Here is a 19,698-nt window from a genome sequence, read left to right as displayed (position 1 = left end):
CATATCAGGCAAAAATAAGAAACCAAGTAGTTAGGACTCATAAAGTCAACATTAGAGCAAACATAGCAAAGAAACCCTCTTTCCCTTCATCTGAAAGGAGAGGTGAAGGATTATATAGGATTTAGATCAGAGAGACCACTGAAGATCATCTAGTACAACCTCTGCTCAAAATGGTGTTTGCTACAGCAGATTGCTTAGGATCTTATAAAGCTGGGTTTTGAGCATATCCAAGACCCAGACCCATAACCTTCTGAGCAACCTGTTCCAACGTTCAACCATTCTGTTAAAAAAAAAAAAAAAGTGTTTTCTTATGTTTAGGCAGAATTTCCTGTGTATCAGTCTCTGCCCACTGCCACCTGGCCTATCACTGGTTACCACTGAGAAAACTCTCACTTTTTTAAATCCTCCTTCTCAGACACCTATTTACATGCACTGATAAAATGCTCACACACACTTGCTGAAATTTATCTCCTCCAGGCTGAACAACCTCAGTTTTCTCAGTCTCTTCTCATACGTACTGGGGACTGGACACAGCCCTGCAGAAGTGGTCTCAGCAGTGCTGAGTAGAGTGGAAGAATCATCTCCCCTGACCTGCTGCAAGTGCCCTTCCTAATGCCATGCAAGAGAACTTTCGCTGTCTGCTTCACAGGTACTCTGGTGGCTCACAGCTTGCTGTCCAGCAGGACCCCAAGGTCCTCTTCTGCATTCACAGCCATTCAACCCTCAACTTACACTGGCACATGGGGTTATCCTCTTCCAACTGCATGCCTAGCTATTTCCCTTTGCTGAACTTCATAGGATTCCTGGCAGCCCATTTCTCCCTCCTGCCAAGTCCATCTGAAAGGCAGAGCACCCATCTGGTGCACACCATTCTCCCCAGTTTTATATCATGTGAGTCTTGCCGAGTACACACTGAATTACATCACCCAAGGCAATAAAGCAGAAGCTAAAGAAGATAGGACCCTAGGTACTCCACTAGGGATTACTGTACTTAACAGATTTTTTTCATCACACAAAAGGGATAAATAATTTAAAGTATCTAAAACATGTGTGTCTATTATTACTAATTTTACTATAGAAGCATCTAAATTCCCTTTGGTCACGTGTCTGTTCACTGCCAGAGGTTGCTTTTCAAGTTGCAAGGTCTGATATATTTTGTTCATTTTAAAGGAACTTCCAAACAGGCAACTGGGAAGCATTTGTATCATTTTTTTGGTTGGTGACAAATTAAACTTGAAACAGTCTCTCCATTTTCAAAAAAGCAAAATGGAAGTGATTTATCAGCTGTATAACATACATACCCAAGGTAACATAAGAATGTACAAAAATACCAGTTGGCATAAATGTGGGGTATAGTATCCCTCTTGAAGTACCTTCTTTTGGAACCTTTCATTTTACCATATTTAAAAAAAAAAAAAAGCACAGACAGGACTGATCGTGATACTGAAGAACTGTTTGACTTTCATAGAACAGAGCACACATCAAAAGAAATTTTCAATTTCTCAGTAATTACTCCTAGAGAGCACAGTTAACCTAACTTAATTGCTCTTGATCTTCAAATTAAGAAAGGTATACCACCGAGGCATATTTTTAAAACCCCAGTAAGATGTAGGGTAATAAAATCATGGAAGGTTATTGGCATTCAGAAGTACCCCCGGCTGTGTAACAGTAACAACAACACTGCAATCCTTGTTTTTATTCATCGGTCTTGAAGAAAGTTAAATCATATGTTAAAACAATCATAAGTATAAACAATCAGAGATACAATGAAAGCTATTTTTCCTACTCTGATTTACACTATAAGCAACAAAACATAAAACTCTTCCTATATAATAAAAATTATGAGACTTTTAAAAATCAAAATAAAATGTCAGGGTTTGGGAACAGGTAGCTCAAGCACTAGAGCACCGTAGAAAATAAAGAGCATGAGCCAGCAAACTAGATCTGCATCCCAATTCCCCATGCAGTGCTGCCATGATTGAACCTCAACACTTCCATTTCTAATTCATCCAACATCATTTCAATGATCTTAATGCTAAGATGTATGTGTTCACAAACAGCTTTCATTGCTGACATCCAATATTTAAGTAAATTTCTATTCTTACAGACATTAAAAATTCTACAAAAAGAAACACCTGAGCAACCTAATCTAACCAGATCTGCACTGAACACAGGTTAGATTAAATCATCTCCAGAGGTTCACTTGAAGCTCAATTATTCCATGATTCTAAACAAGCTTGCTCTAATTGTATGGACCTTGTCCACCTGCATATAACCATAGTAAGAGAAGTCTATCATATAAAGTGGTAAAAAGCAATCATATATATATATATATATATATATATATATATATATGTATAAAAGAAAGAGACCAGAGTTCTCTACTTACCCTCTTCAACTAAAGTAGAAATTTATATACATATATATACACATATATATTTATCTATACACAAACACAAATAAGAGGGAGGCAAACTATTTACTCTAATGGTTCACACTTTCAGCAACCTACATAGGTCTATTAAAAGATCTAATTAGTATTCCATTCATCAATGACAGCAAAATCTTCCAAAAAGAGCAGGGAGTATAGAATATTTGCAACAAGGAAGGCCCATGCTCTGAGCACTGTAATTTGGAATCTCTTTTGTTTATAAAGGAGCTTAACAACTTTGCACTTCCTATAAAAAAAAAAACCCAAAAAGACAACCTTTATAAAAGCTACAACTATTTTTTGTTACTTAAAAGCAACACTAGTTCTATAAACTGTTCCATGTAATTTATACAGCTTTTGTTAAGTTGAAGAATTACTTTTGGGGTTTTTTTCAAAGCAAATCACACAGATGAGGTCTGTAAAAAACTCGTACCTAAGGCATTCTACCAAAACAATTACTTGCATCTGTATGAAGGAATATAGTCATGCTTTCACTTTATACTACCTGAGATGATTAAGCAGAGGTTGAAGTCTCTCATCGGACTGTATGGAAGGTAGTGATCGTGCCGTCAGCTGGAAGAAAAAAGGAGTAAAATTAATAAAATATTAGTTAAAAAATTGATAGCACAAGGCAGGAATTACGTTAGCAGTCACACTGCATTGTTACAACTTTATACAACATTGGGTAAGACATAATTTCTCCTAATAAAAATAACTAAGCACAGACTTCCAGAATCCGAAGCTAGCAGAAATATTTACAAGCTAAAAAAACAGTGAAAAATCATTTTTCTAAAATTACAATGCTATTAGAATTAAATAGCAAGACATCATTGAAAGTGGTATACGTTTTCTAAACATATTTGAACTAGAAGTGATGTTGTGCCTAGACAGCCTTCTACCAATTTAAATATAATTCATAAAGCCATATTATATATAATTTACATTTATATAAAAGCAATTTACATAGTATTTAGCACTATGTGACTTTTATATAAACATGCCTCTGTGTATACTGTTATGTGGGCATAACATGTTTTACAATTTGATTGTTCTAAAACATTTTTTTTTTCTTCTAATTCATATGACTAATTAAAACATTCAACTTTTTCTGCAAAAATAAACCCAGCAGTCTGTATATCACACTATTGTAGAATATTAGTTAACTGGTGTATTAACTAAAATAACTGGGAAAATTTATGTATTAAATTTTCTTAGTATTTTTATATACGGTCGCTACCTTCTCCTATAAAAGCTCCAAACATAGCACTTTGGATAATTCTGATGTATATCTAACACAAAATATTGAACACAAACATGCATTTCATGATTCTGTGGCTGCCATGACTCTTAGGCTGTATTATGAAAACTACCTTTGAAAAAAGTAGAAATTTCAAGATATTTATTTCAAGATATTTCACACTGTATAAATAAGCATCAACTTCCTGAGTATTTTACAAGTAACTCAAAAATAGCATGCAGTGTTATTTAGTTATTATACATACTAATTAAAAATATGTAACTCCTGAAAGACCATCCATTCATTACATCCATTTCACAACCTTTGCTGTTTGGCAGAAGTCAGACTGGGATCAAATCTGAAACTTGCACTACCAATACCGCAACACCATCCACCAATAAATGAGAGGAGATTGGAGGCAGCTGTCTGCCAAGGGAAGGCTGAAGGCACCGAACACAGGGACAGCAGGGAAGGAGGAAGGGGACTGCTCCTTCCTTCTGCTGCTCGGGAGCCCTGGACTGCAGCAGTCACTGTCCCACAACACGGCTCTTCTCAGCCCCAGGTATCCCAAATGTACTCATCCGATCTGACTGCTGCAGAAAACATTAACCTGGCACCTTCAGCAACCCATTCATCCTCCTTTTAAAGAAGGCAGCTCTCTTGGCAATTACAGCATGATCCACATTCCCTTGTTTTATGGAGCTAGATTGAGATGCACTTCAGTAAGCTCTGCATTTATTCAGAAGTTTCTGAAAAAAAAAACCCCTCATTTCCCTACCACAGGGTTATAAAGGTCAGTATAAGTATTGTCCTATATTCACATCCCCTACAGAGTAATCTCTAACTTTGTTTTAAACACAACCAAAAAATCAAAAATTATTTCTGAAAAGAACTTGGGAGCCTTCTAAACACCAACCAAAGTTACCAAAATGAAGACAGAACCACCTGAAATATGTTTCTTTCTCCATTATTAACTTAAGAGATACAGAAAACAGTATTTGTGTGCACACTCAAACACATAAGTATAATTTTACATAAGACAAGCATACTGTATTTTTCTCTACGCAGTATTTGAAATATTGCATTTAATCAGGAAAAAAGCGTGCATTTATGACAGGATGTTTATGAAAGTCTGGATAATGATGTAAGCAGCAAAAAAAACCAAAAAAATTCAAAATATGAAAAAGTATCAACATTACTATCAAAGTTATATATACAATAAACTACATTTTTGTGTAAGCACTATGAATTAACAGAAACACTGGTTTAAAACTAATTTTGGAGACTTGTAGTAATTGAGGCAGAACCAAGACCTAGTGATCTTTAACCAAGATTTTTCTTGATGCTGCAATGAAAGAATATGGAAGAGGTGGTCAACGCTTGGTAGTTTCAGGATCCACCATTAAAGGGCAAAAAACAATCCCCTGAAGTCAAAGGAAAATCCATATGGCCAGTATTTTTCTGAATCTGCAAATCTTAGGAGCAAATTTACTCCCCATTTTCCTCTATGATGTTTCCTGGACAAGGTAATGTTCTCAACAGACCATGTTGTGAAAATAAGATCTAACACTTTCCCTATCTTAGAACAAACACTTTGTTCACTTATTTCAAATTTTTAATGTCAGGAAGATGCGGGATCCTCATGACACTGCTTTTTTTCTATCTACCACTAAGGATAGCTTTCCTTAAACATAGCTGAGGAGACCTCATCAAAATATTTGAACAATTTTAGTTGAAAGAGCACATTTTCCTTCAACTTGCCTGGATTACAAAAAAAAGAAAAAAAAAAAAGTAATATTATCAAGTATAAAGTTTCTTCTTATAACCTTGTATTTTTATTAACAGTGACACATTGTAAATAAAGCAGCTTTTACAAAGGTCATGGAAAATAACTGCTGGTGTTTTTAAACTGCTAAGAATTTAATGAGGTTTTTCAATAGCATTTTTCTAAAAGATGAACCCTATTACACATTCCAAATTGAGATTCTGAAGACTTTTTCCAACGACTCTGAAATTAAATTTAGACAAATTCATGCAAGCGCAGCCTTGCTTCTACCTCTATATGATACTCAACATAAAGATCGTCTTACCAGAGGAAAAAAAAAAGCAAAACCATGACATTTGACATTTTAGATACATGAAAGACATGAAAATGTTGTCAAGTAAAGAGCATAGCTCCATACTGTAATCATGTTGAAGCAGTTTAATTTACAGAGAACATAAAACACTGCTGACTTAAGATAACTGAAGTCCCAAGGGATGATCAGAGGAGGGGGCAGAGCGAGCTGCAGACAGGCTCAGGCAGACAGCTCGGAGCTCAGCTGAGCTGGTGACCTCCTAATCTCACGCTCACCAATAAGGAGGGGTCGTTTTTCCAAATCTGCCATTGCTCAAGACCTGGCAAATCTGCCTCCTCAAGACCATCAGTCTATGGATGGTAAGCATTGCTTGTGGGGTGTTTTGTTTTGGTTTCCTTTTTCATTTAATAAACTGTTTTTATCTCAATCCAGTCGTGTCACTGGTCACAAGACTGACGAGATCAGTGTCTGCCCCTCCACTTCCCCTTATGAGGATGCTGAAGGCTGCAGTGAGGTCTTGCTCAGTCTCCTCCAGGCTGATCAGACCAAGAGACCTCAGCTGCTCCTCATACAGCTTCCCCTCAAGGCCCTTGACATCCTTGTGGCCTCCTTTGGACTCTAACAGCTTAATGTGTTTCTTATATTGTGGCACCCAAAACTGCCCCCAGCACTCAAGGTGAGGCCACCCAGTGCAGAGCAGAGCAGGACAGTCCCCTCCCTTGCCCAGCTGGTGATGCTGGGCGTGATGCCCCCAGGACAGGGCTGGCCCTCCTGGCTGCCAGGGCACTGCTCATTCAGATTTGACCAGTGTTAACCGGTGTTTACAGGTGATTGTCCTGTAAATTTCTATCAGTGTAGGGTTTTAGGTGCATAATCTGTTTTAGTCCCATGACAAATTTTCCTCTTTAAAATATTTATATATTTTGAAGACAAAAAAAAATCCATTAAAAAGCATTGAAAATTAATTTATCAAGTAAAGTATTTGTTTAAATAGCAGTAGTTCTCTTGAAATTGTCAATGGTTTTACGAAGAAACCGCCTCTCCTCTGTTTACTAGCAGTCTTTCAGATGGTACTGAAGGTTTGAATACTTGTCCTGTGCGGGAAAGGACAGCTGACTCAGATTTGACTTTCCATCATCCAGGACCTCCAAGTCCCATTCCACAGCCCTGCTCTCCAGCCTCTCATCCCCAGTCTATGCACACAACCAGGGTTGCCCACCCCAGCTGCAGAACCTGGTACTTTCCCTTGCTAAATTTCATGGCTGGTGACCACCCAGCCCTCTAATTTGTCGAGGTCTCTCTCCATGGCCTGTGCCCAACTTAGTGCCTGACCTATCTGTGCCCAACAAATGCACTATGGCCTATTTGTTCCCATTAAATTTTGCTACTGTGCAGGCTCACTTGAGTATGAGCCTGCACAGTAGCAAAGTCCAAGAGGGAAAGAAGGTAGAAGATTTTTTTCCATAAAAATAGGAACAAAGATAAAATAAAAGAGTAAAATATGGCATCACAGTAGTATCTGCAGCAGCAACTCACCTAAAGGAATGGTATACAATTAGCAGCTATCTTTAGTGGAATGAAATAAAAATACTTTTTGCTCTACTAATCCAGCACTACTTTACCTATTCAGGTCTTTCTCTTGAACGTTTTGAAACACAGACTGCCTTTAGCGATAACTATTTAACGTTATTAACTACACTTGTTCCAACTAACTCATTAGTACTAGACTGTAGTCTAGATCTGTACTAGATCTGTTTGGCCAGCATGTTGAGATGTTTTCTAAATATAACCAACCTAACAGAATACAAAATTTTTTGTAATCAAACCATTCATGCTTTTTTTATTGACTATACTGTAGCCATGCCATATGTGGAAATGAGAATAACAGATCCCAGCTTTCCCCCTTCACCTGGAGTAACTGAGAAACAAAAGAAGACAGTGAGATGCTTTCTCTAGAAGTTTTTACCTTAATTCCAGATTTTTTTCTTTAGCTCTAGTTTATCTAGATTAGCTATCCTTCTGGAGTATACATTTGATCAAAAGAAAAAACAATCTTCAGGAGATGCTACAAAAGTGTTGGGAAGCTTTCCTTTCCTTATTCCCATTTTAAGATATGGAACAGGTTAAAAATAATGCTGTAGAAACATTTTAGTTCTACTCACTTAAAGACTGTGTTATAATATTCACTATATTGTTATAGATACACTACACACATCTCAGAGTACTCTTTACGTATTTATAGGATCAACACAGAATCACAGGACAGTTTGGGCTGGAAGGGGCCTTAAAGCTCATCTAGCTCCAAACTCTTTGTCATGGGCAGTGACACCTTTCACTAGACCAGAGCCCCATCCAGCCTGGTCTTGAACATGAATCCTGCAAATATCCAGCAAGACTACAACAAACAGCAGGCCTTTAAGTCTCAGTTCCACTTACACAGAGTCCATGAGTCCATATATAAGGCCATGCTTTTATATAAAAATGGAAACTCTACCATTCAATGACATTTGAAACATAAATCATTCATGTAAAATCTCTTTGCCGCTGCAATCTGCCTTCAGCAACAAAAAATAGTTTTCATGTGCATTTTGTTCTAGAATTCAGCCTACATAGAGGAAGTAATAGTTGCAAAAGACTTCTTAATGCATTTCTCTCTGATTAGAAGCATTGTTGATGAATAGCAACTCTAAAACTTTAAAACAAAATCTGAATTTTAGCTGGCTATTCTCTTAAATGTAGTACTAAAGGATATGAATTCTCCAGTTAGGCATTTTAATGCACCAGGCACCAAAATACTCGCTTTAGATTAAATTTCAGACTCAATGTCTAGAAAGGTTTTGTGTTTCTGCCAAAGTCTTAATATCACTTTGGTTTGCCTTTATTTGTTTTTTTCAAAAGATATTTCAGAATTATATTACCTGGTCTGTATGATTTTGTACTAAGAATTCGTAAGATGCAGATATTGCCAGAACCCAAGAATTCAAGTTAATTATGCTCAAGAAACACTTTCAACATCCAACTAAGCGGCAGGCTGCCTCATCCCAACAGAAACTGATTGATTTTGAAACATGAGCTATGGTGCTAATGTTGCTAGAAAATGTCACAATGCAAATGCTATGCAGCTGGGGAACCTGGAATGAGAGAGCAGTGTTTGCATGCCAGTATGCTGCTGTACCTAGACAGCTGACATTTTAACACTGATCAATTTTCTTTTGAAAAAAGTTGGGGTTTAACCTTTCACAGCATCTTACAAATCTCAAGCAAAATTAATAAGTAATTTTTGCCAAGGCTTATTCAGCTATTAAAAGTTATTTCAGCAGCACTTACACTGAAATATGCTCAATAAAAACAACACCAAACAATTAATGTTACATCTATTCCACAACACATAACCTATGTAACAGCAAATAACATTCTTCAAAACTAAAAAAACTATGCAAAAATGCTTTCAACATTATGAAACTTTTCTTTTTAATTGGTCAATATAATTTAATACATAAAACATTTATATTTTTTCCACCTAGTACCACCAAATTTATGAAAGGAAGGAAATAAATAATATAGACTAGCATTACTGGGCTTCTAGTAAAAATGTAACAATTCGGACATTTCTAAAGAACAGGAAAAATATTCCCTCTTGAATTCCTAGTGGATGATATGAGTGTCAATATAAGGCTGAACTTGGTTTTGTGGGTTTGCTTTTGTTTTCTTATTTAATTACATAAAACTCCCCACCAACTCCATACACACACACCTGTTCACAGTAAAACAAACTAGCCAAAAGAAAATCACACAGAACACTAAGTGGCCTACTATGTTTAAGGAAAGCAAATCTAACTAATTGATTTAAAAAACAAACAAACAAAAGAATGAAAGTTATATTATTAGCACTCTCATTTTCTTTTTGGACTCTAAAAGGCACGCCACGATAGCTATCAATGTTGCTAAGATGCTGTATCTAAACATTTAAAACCTATATACGAGTATAATAGAATATAAATTATGTTGTAAAATATATATTCTAAATTATAAATATTACATAATGTCTTTTCATTTTGCCAGTTAATTCAAGCTGTCAAATGAAAAATTTTCCATAAGTGAAGAAACAAATTAAGAGTTGTGAAAAATGCCCTTGTTAGCATGTCCTAGATATCTACCTAATGTTTTAAGAACTCTGAAGAAACCAAAATCCACTAATTTCAGCTCAGCATTTGTCAAATGCACTCAGAATAATAATTAATGTTTTCCTGAGGCACTTGCTTCTGAAAGTAATTGATTTCTTTTTCCCATTTGGAAATGTCTAGGCTTTCATATTCACACTGAGGTATAAATAACACCTGGATTAGAGTCTCATATTTAGTCTTTAAAGCAAAATCTTTCAATCATTAAACCTTGTTTAATTGCCAAACGAACTGTTGCTGGGTTTTGCAGCATTATTATTTGTGCATATCATCATTTCACTTGCATTTGAGGGTGACAGCATGTAAATCAACTCATCTCCTGTACTTTTTTGCATACCAAAATAAAGCTGAAGTTGACAGTTATGAAGATGCTCATTAGATATTTTCCCCCAAAAATAAGTTATTGATTCCACCTTTCTTACAAGAGTGCATAGTGTGTTTCAGGCTTTAATTATATGTAGATTGAAGAAGACATTTAAGAAGCTACCTTGTCAGCAAAATCCAAGTCTTCTGTTAAATAATACTGCTTCCCACAGTTGTGAATGTTCTTCAGTGATTTCATCAACTGACTTGGCCTTTACAGAGAGCTTTCTCAATTTTTAATTTAGTCTTGAGTCCTTTCTTTGTATCAACTTCCAGATACCTAGTTATTTTCAAGCCAAATAAAGAGCGTACTGGAACACTGGCCTTCACAGCAAGCATGGAAAATGAGGTAATTCGTTTTATTTCACTCTATTTCACCATGAACTTCTGATTCATGCAAACAGTTCTTCATCTCTTCATTACTGCTTACTATTCTTTGGCTGCATGCAGATTTTTTGCATCTTCTTCTGGCATTATTTATGAACAGTTTGTTGCTTTTCCAGGCCTTCTCCCAGGTTCACAGAATAAATGGTGATACCAGTACTCTAAAGTAACCTGGAATGTATTCCTCAGTTCCACTACACAATGATACTTTAATTAACTTGCATCCATGGAGCATTAGTGATGTGGGAGAAGGTAACTCAGACAGCAGTGATTTCCCCAGGGTCTTAATGTTATCATTTTAAAGTTTCACACGCACATCCTGCCCCTTGCACTTCATGCGTGAGAAGGAAATTAAGTAAGCCAAATTCTTCATAACATCTCTTCTTGGTAGAAGCTACTAGGCAATATCGCATAAGAAGCAATTGGTTAGAACGTATGAAAGATTATTATTTAAAGACCCTCAAAGTCACTGCCACAAACCACGGCAGGTGTTTCCCATCACAGACCTCATCAGCCTAGCACTGTGCTCCAAAACTGCTTTAAGAACAACCACACTAGCAAAAGTTCTCCGATGCTGAAGACTATATAGTCAAAAAGAGAAGAAATAACTCTGTATACGCATCCAATATACTTGATTAAAAGCTCATTTCCATAGTCATCATTACTACTACAGGGCTTCATCAATGTAGGTCTTCATAAAAACCTTCAGTTAAAAACTGTTGTGTTTTATCTTTACAAACCCTATTACTAAAGCCCTGTGCACTACAGGAAATAAATGTCTTCTACTGTATAAAAATCAGGTACTATAAATCAGTTTTATTACAGAGCTTCAGAAGAGACATTTAAATTTTATTAGTAATAGGATTTTACTACTGGGAATCAATTATCTGTCCAAGTTCTAGGCTCCTCTCTAAAAGAGAGATGGATATACCAGAGAGGGACCAGCACAGGGCCACACAGATGAAGGGACTGGAGCATCTGCTATGAGAAAAGATAGGGAGAGTTGGAACTGTTCAGCATGGAGGAAGGAAGTCTCTGGAGAATTCTACCAATGCATATAAATACCTGAATGGAGGGTACAAATAGGACAGAGCCAGGCGTTTTCCACGGGTGACCAGTGACAGGACCAAATGAAATGCAGACAACAAATTGAAACACTGAGATCCCTCAGATCTGAACATCAGAGATCTGAACAACTGAGATCCCATCTGAACATCAAGAAGCACTGTCTGTATTACGTATTGTGCATTTAGTTTTCACCAGCTGTGATTCACAATGTGGCCAAGGTTTGAATGCACATCTGAAGATCATCCCAAGCCCTCAGATCCAGCAGGGCCATCTAGAGCTGTTTGACCAGGGCTGTCCAGGCAGGGTTTGAGTATCTCCAAGGATGGAGACTCTGCAGTCTCCCTGGGTAACCTGCTGAAAACCAAATACATAATACAGCCCATAATACAGTACCAAGTATTTCTGAACTACTAAGCCTTCCTGTTTTGTATATAAGAGCTTCCATTCTCTAAGCAGCCTCCAAAGTCCACATTTTCATCTGCACTGAAGGGAAATTTTAAAAATTACTAGTGATTTTTCTAACAAATTCTAACAAGATTGTCAAGTCTTTTTTCAGGAGGATGAAATGAAGGGGTTTTTTTTGGAAACAAGATCATTTTACTTTTAGATTTCCTTAAAGGAAAAATTATTAACAAAAGATCTTAAAAATCACTTGTGCTTAAAGACCAGGAGTACTTACTGAATTTGATTCTTATCAAGGCTGTGTTCTTAATTCAATCCTTAAGTAATAAGATAGAGACACTAACATCTAAGGAAAAAGGCTACTATTGCAAAACATTTTTCTGTGTTTAATGAGCTTCTCAAATCTCCATGTATTTACGTTTTTCCCTTGACAAATTTACTATACAATTTCAAATAAGTTTAAATAATCCTTAGGAATTCCATACCCGATCTTTAGTAACAAGCAACACAGAAAAGATTTCATTACAACAGCCTGCATGACACCAATCTCTTACTTTCAAAACTCAGAAGGCAGCATTTGAATTTCATTGTTTTATTCTCTCACTATGTGGTACTGCTTGAAAAGAATTGTTTTGTTGCTAAAACTTGGAAAAATATCCATCTTTTAAAAGCAAAAAGGTATTTGAAACACTTCTGCTCATTTGTGCATATTTTAAAATATTATCTTTTATTAAGAAATAAAATCAAATCTTGCCAGCCTCAGAGTTTTAAGTCCCAGTTTCCTTTATATTCAAGTACCAGTGATTACATTCTTATCTTTAGTGAGTAGAACTAAAAACATGACAGGCACTCAAATTTCATACAGCTAAAACCCAGCATTAATCTGAGCCTACTTATCATCATTTTCCAACAACTCTCAACTGCCAGTAACAACGACACTTCTCAGACATAAGTAAGAGTTAATGTTTAAGTCTTTTCTTTCCAAAACAGAAAAGAACACTTGTAGCAAAGAAATCTACTAGCAACTCCAATGATATGCAGCGCTCTCATTTTTTTTAATGGTTATTTGCATTTACAATTATTACAAATGTTCTGAATAAACAAACACACTCCGACGTAACACTTCCCCCAGGAGTAAATTTCACGAAGCAGAAAAGCAAGCCTCCAAAACAGCTACTTGTTTGTAAAACATAAATATTGCTGCCTTAGAACTTAACCATGGAAGTGGGACCTCCGTTTGACCCTTACGAAGGCCTGTGGCTCAGGGCCTTTCAGAGCACAAGTGCACACAACAAGCTGCTGAAGCGAAGCTGAAGCTGATGGCTTCAAGCCCCAGGGATGTTCTCCTTCCCAGCCCCTGACCCCAGCCAGGCTGACCATGTACTCCTCTTACACACACACTGTGCAGGCACTGCTGGCCACCTCAAGAACTCCAAACACACAAAAACAGGCACCAGAAGACCATGGAGTCCAGCAACCAAAAATACAGGATTGAAAGGTATAAGTTGCTTGAAGCCAGATGAATGTGCAAAGGAAAACCAACCCAAATAAATACTACATCAGGTACTGCAAGGGTATTTCACAAAGTAAGGTAAGCTACTTTACAGTAATGCCTTCAAATACAGGAAGTACTAAAAAAAAAAAGAGTTTTTATTAAAAATGTACTCTCCTAACATTAGTCTTTGAACATATCTGGTATCCATTTTCTGAAGCAAGAACATATTGTTAAGCAAAACCTGTTACCAAATATCCTTTGTATTCTTGTACTACTCCAGCATTCTTCAAACCACAGTTTATGATCCATTGGGAGCCATGAAAATATACAATGTATTGGCCAAGTGTCTGGCAACAGACTGCAGAAGTTTGGTTTCTGCTAAGTCACACCAGTTCAGCACCCTCAGGGTAGAGAAATAGAGGATGTAATTACTACTGGCAGAGGATCAGAGGCTGTAATCAGTAGTTCAAGTATTTATATTAGCCAAGGAACTCTTGCTGCTAGCATCAAATCTGTTTCACTACGGCTGCTGAGTAATTGTAAAGCCCTAAAGGATCTCTAAGCTCTTGCAGCACGCTCTCATAACAGAAAATAACCCATGTAGGAGAAAGCGTACATAAAGTACATTAAAAGCTGCTTTCTACATAGTTCAGCAAAGCCATTGTTAAATATAGTATAAACACAATTAAAAGTTATAAGTTACTACATCCAAATACATATCATACCAGTCATGTTCTGGGTAGTTCATCAACATAGCAACAGCAAATAAAAATTAAAACATCACTTATCAATGATAGTCAGCTTACTAATTTTTTCACAGATTGGTTTGACATAAACCTTGGGCACCAAAATGGCTCCAAAGCTCTCACTAAACTGGGACCAGGTGAACTGAGTGACACTTTTTTTATATATACCCATTAGCTACTTCCTTATTTCTCGAAACAGTGTTCACAAGTCCTGCTAAGCATACTTCCTACAGCACTCAGCATATTGCATCATCCTTATGACCATAAAAACATAGATTCCAAATCTGTGCAGTTCTTTAATTTTGCTTTTTACAACACTTGCTCTAATGGTTACTGAAAATCATGTGAAAGCCCACTGTCCATTTTGCATAAGAAAATTAGCTTCTTTTCACACAACTTGTGACTTTGTACCACGACTAAGCCTGTACAGAATATTATAAGCAAGAAGAAAATTATCTGGGACAATAAGGTTACCAAGGTTGGGAAAATCATATTGTTTTCATCTATGAGCAAGAGATAATGGAAGAGGTTAGGAAAAAGCAGAAAACAATTGCCACAAAATGCCAGAGCAATCACAGTCACTCCTCAGTCTATACAGAATATTGTTTTCGAAAGCAAAGTTAAACAATAAATTACCTAAAATATTATCTCTTTTCTTTAAGGTCAATTCACTAAGTGAAAATAGAAGAACATATGCAACAAAACATCCTTACTTTCCTTTGTTCAAACTTTCTGTTCCTAATGCCTTCAAGAATTGACAGAAACAACTGTGTACTGTCCAAGTGTGCTTGGAAGTGTCACTCAGAAGATAGGAATTTGACTACATTTGTCCAGCTCTGGCTCTTTAGATGATACCTGTATACACTGGTAAAATGAGGGAAGCAGAGATGAATGGTGTAAGTTTGCCCAAAGAACAACATCTATCTTTCTATAATGGCTTAGGTAAGGGTGGGACAAAAACAAGAAGAAGGGATGAACTCGTAAGAGCTTTGCATTCTTACACTTGGGTCAAAATGCAAAACAATGACAACACCTCAGGTAACACTGTGAGCTGAGCAGATGGGCTTTTAGATATAGACAAAGTCGAAGATACAACATCACCAGGGAGACCACTGACAGCTTATGCCAAGTGCCTAAATTAGAATGCAATAAATAAAAAATAATAGCCCTGACTAGCAGGAGGTGACTCACCTTGAACACTGCAAAAGGCTGAGCCCAAGAAGGAACATGCATAGAAGCCAAGCCACCAGCCAAGACCTGACCCTTGCTGGGAGTGCCCTGCTCAGAGCCCATGGCACCAGCCACAGCTTGACAAGAGGAGATTTGTCTGATGTAACTCTTTTTTCTTCAAAGAATGTGAGAGCTGGTCATAGAACCATTTGGTGAGTAGACCTTGGCTAAGCACCACACTCCCACCCAGCCATTCACACACTTCCCCTCCTCAACAGGAAGGTGGGAGAAAATACATTACCAATTGCTATTACAGGCAAAACAGACTCCATCTGGGGAAATGCTCATGTATTGACAATAAAAATAGATTTGGGTGGTGGGAAACAAAGCAGAAAACCAAAACGCAACCTACTGTGACCCTCCTCTTCTTCCCAAGCTCAGTTTCACTCCTATATTCCCAATTTCATTACCCAGCCCTACCAAGTGGTACAGGGTGAGAGGAAAATTAAGAGAGTATATCAAAAGCAGTGTGCAGTGTTTTAAAAGATTGCAATGTTCTTAACCATATGCTCTAAAAGACATACTAAATTGTCTTGCAGATTTTTCAGTTGTATTTTTTTTGGTGTGCAGTGTTTTAAGAGATTGCAAGTTCTTAACCATATGCTCTCTAAAAGACATACTAAATTGTCTTGCAGATTTTTCAGTTGTATTTTTTTTCTAATTAGCCAATTATTTATCTTTTACTCTATTTTTCCATGTTATTATCTATATATGAACAAAAAGTACAGAAAACCTACAAGTGAAACAGTATTAAAGATGACTGGCTCTTTTATAACATCTATCAAGAGGTTGTTTTCTGCCAAGTAAGGCCAAATGCCTCTTATTTTCAGGAAGAGCCACTTCAGCTCTGTCTCTGTCTCTGCCACTTCAGCTGTTCTTCACTGAATGTTAAATCTTTAAAGTACTCCAGGTGAAGAAGGCAATACATACATGGACTATATAATTTTGTTTGTCTGAGACAGTTTGAAGCTTGGATAAAGACAAGGATCACAGTTTTCACCAAACCAGGTCCCTTTATCTACAGCACAAAGTGATATTGTGTGGGAGCATTTGCCTTGCTCTTGAGGTGACCATTGCTAAAGCACTTTTCAACAGTGTGAAGCTACCACTGGCCAGATCATTATTTTTCAAGAATATTACTATGGAAATACAACTGCATAGTAAAAACATGCCAACCTTGCACCAAACAAGCATCAAAGGGACCAAAAGAGATCAGACAGATCAAAAGCAACAAGCAAGGAAAGTCACAGAATTCCATCAAGGCTGCTGGGTAGAAACAGGTGATAGAACACAAGTTATACCAGGCTAAAGAGTCAAGTCTAGACACCACAAAATTTAAAATAAAAAACAAGACAGTCACCATAAAACATCATTCTTAACTCAAACATTACATTTCAAATCCTAAAAACATCTCAAGTTCTTTTTGAACCAAAACACAGCAAAGATGTTTAAAATAGCATGCTTAATTTTTGCATATCACCAAATAACCAGAAACAAGATTGTGTCAATTCCCACGTGTTTTCAATAAAAATGCAACTATTTTTCATATAGTCCTAATGGTTAACCAAGTACACTTAAACACACCTACCAAAAAAACAACCAAACAAAATCTCTCCACTCAAAAAAAAAGAGCTTTACATAACAGTCTATTATGCACAAAAAAACCCCCATGAATCTCTATCAAAACCCCATAAACTTTAAGTTCACAGAATGAACTAGGTTGGAAAAGTTATTTGAAATAGTCTGTTTGGCTCTAATCTTCCTTATGTGTTCCTAAGAATTTTTAATTACTTACTTGATATAACAAAGACTGAGTAAATCCTCATCTTTTTTGAGAAAAGTACACATGTATAATGTGAAATGGTAAAATAAGCCAACAAAAACATACCATTCTCACCATTCACCTTGGTTCATTAATGAGGCAAATCTTGCTTAAGGAATGACACATCCAGAACTTTAATATTCAAACACTATGTGAATATGTCTTCTCCATAATGACAGCAGTGACACGTATCTTCTACTTTAATAAACAGTGTACTAAATTCAGTGACAACACTGACAGATCAGTGACAACACTGACAGATCTGTTTTATTTTCCTAAAATTACATATTCTTTTGATTCAAGTTTTAAATAATAAAACACAATAATAAAAATATTATAATATTATAATTGTGTATATATATATTCACATGTATTAAAACCTCCATTAGTTATTCATTACAAGCATTTAAATGCACAGTAAGATACACCAACAAATAGCAATTAACTTTTTTGTAAGAAAAATATTATTCATTAGGACTAGAAAAAAATCTTTACAAGTGCTCAAAGTATCTTCAGCTATCTGTGTTTTTTTTAAACAGATGCCTGTTTCTAAACACTTGTGGGGCCTACTAATTTAATGCTGCATAACCACATCACAAGGGTTGATCTGTATTTTAAATTCAACACAGTACCCAAGTGTATACAGCACTGCTACTCTGACTGTAACTTCACAAACAAGGCTTAGAATGGCAAGGCCAGGAAAACACAGAAAAGATTTTTTTATTGTGAAGGTGTCACTAACAGGGTTAGGATTTATAAAGTCAGATCTCTACCACTCAAGAAGTACTATGTCTCTTATTAGTTTTACTATTTTGAGAAAGACCATGGCAAACATCAAGAGGAATTGTTGTTACAGGAGGAAAACAGCAAAACTGAGCTATTTAGGAATTGTTGCTTACAGACAAATTATGTCAGAAAATGTGTCAAATATTTTTCAAAGCTATTTTATTGCTTTATCTTGCTGCAAGAGCAGACAACTGCAGAAGCATTCCAAACTGATATATTTTTTTACTCAAGCCTCTATTTCTTCATTGGTTTACCAGCTAGAACATAGACAGTAACAGGGTTTTAGCTTGTTTCTGGTGTGTGAGACAACCTAAATTTATATTGCCATTTAAACCAGGTAAACAAGAGCTGAAGTAGAAGCAAACCTGAACTATGTTTGCACTATATGTAAGTTCACATGCAGAAAAGCCATGTTATGTAGAATGAGTTTCAGAATGTACATGCCTCCACATGTCCTAAGCACACAGAGCTTTTACTAGAGACACCACCACAAGTCCTAAGGATAAAATCATCATGTTAGCATGGTACTCTGCTGCTGCTTTCATCTACTTCTCAGTCATAGCTTGGCGCAACACAGACATGCTGTGGAAGGTAATAGAGCCACATGTCACTAATTCTGTTATCTCTGCAGTAAGCTACACAGTTACCACCTAGCATAACCACTTTTTAAGGCTGTGGCTTTATAAAGAATAAGTAACATGGTTTGTTTATTTACTTTTATTGCAGCCTATAGTAGAATTGTGGTTTGGTTTTTTTAAGCTTGCTGAAGAATTGGATTTGTTGTCAGGCAGGGAACACAGAACTCAACATAAGCTAGATCTGACAATGAAGAGAATTCAACTAGAACACAAGTCTGGGAGAAATAAGATTATAAGATGCTACATCCCCTCCTTGAAAAGTTTTAGAGATAACACTGAGATATTACATAAAACCTGGAATACGTATTTTTCTACAAGCATCCTGACACACAATTTCATAGCTGACAAGAACAAAAATCTGTGACTGAACCCCTGTGCCACTGTGGCTCGAGTACCAGGAACAGGCTTTGCTCTTCTTACAGTATCAAATGCAGGACAATGCTCTAAATATCCAGCTGGTAAAATGGTGTCTATGGAGATCCAATACACAATATTTGCAAGAGAAGATCAAACACAGAGGTCTTAAACTAGAATACTGGTCATATTAAGGTCAGGTGTGATGAATATAACCACATCAAGGCAAAAAACAATGCTCTGAAGACAGGATGACTTTTACAGCCAGCTGTTCACTGATGATGATACATCTGCAGTATTTCAGGTTATAGAGGACTTGAGGGAAAATGCTCAAGCAATGACCCCAGAAAGCTCAAAGGACAGGTAAACAGAAACAGTTTTCGAAACAAATGAGTAGTCAATTAGTAAGAGTTTTCTGCTTTTTTGGTAAATCCAGATAGCATTATTTTCCAGGATCAACAGTAGTTGGTAAAAAATACTCAG

General features: G+C 36.5%; 1 protein-coding gene across 1 annotated transcript in view; it reads right to left on the bottom strand.

The window, feature by feature from the left end:
- PRIM2 (DNA primase subunit 2) overlaps positions 1–19,698 on the bottom strand; it is an 89,469-nt gene that overhangs the window by 32,437 nt on the left and 37,334 nt on the right. The window contains exon 7 of the mRNA XM_041477452.1: positions 2,937–3,004. Coding sequence (XP_041333386.1) covers positions 2,937–3,004 — 68 coding nt within the window. The remainder of the gene's footprint in view (positions 1–2,936; positions 3,005–19,698) is intronic.

Source organism: Pyrgilauda ruficollis, unplaced genomic scaffold (genome assembly GCF_017590135.1).
Source record: "Pyrgilauda ruficollis isolate IOZ18807 unplaced genomic scaffold, ASM1759013v1 scaffold40, whole genome shotgun sequence".
Lineage (NCBI taxonomy): Eukaryota > Metazoa > Chordata > Aves > Passeriformes > Passeridae > Pyrgilauda > Pyrgilauda ruficollis.
The sequence above is the reverse complement of the archived record's forward strand: the minus strand, read 5'-3'. Positions and strand labels throughout refer to the sequence as shown.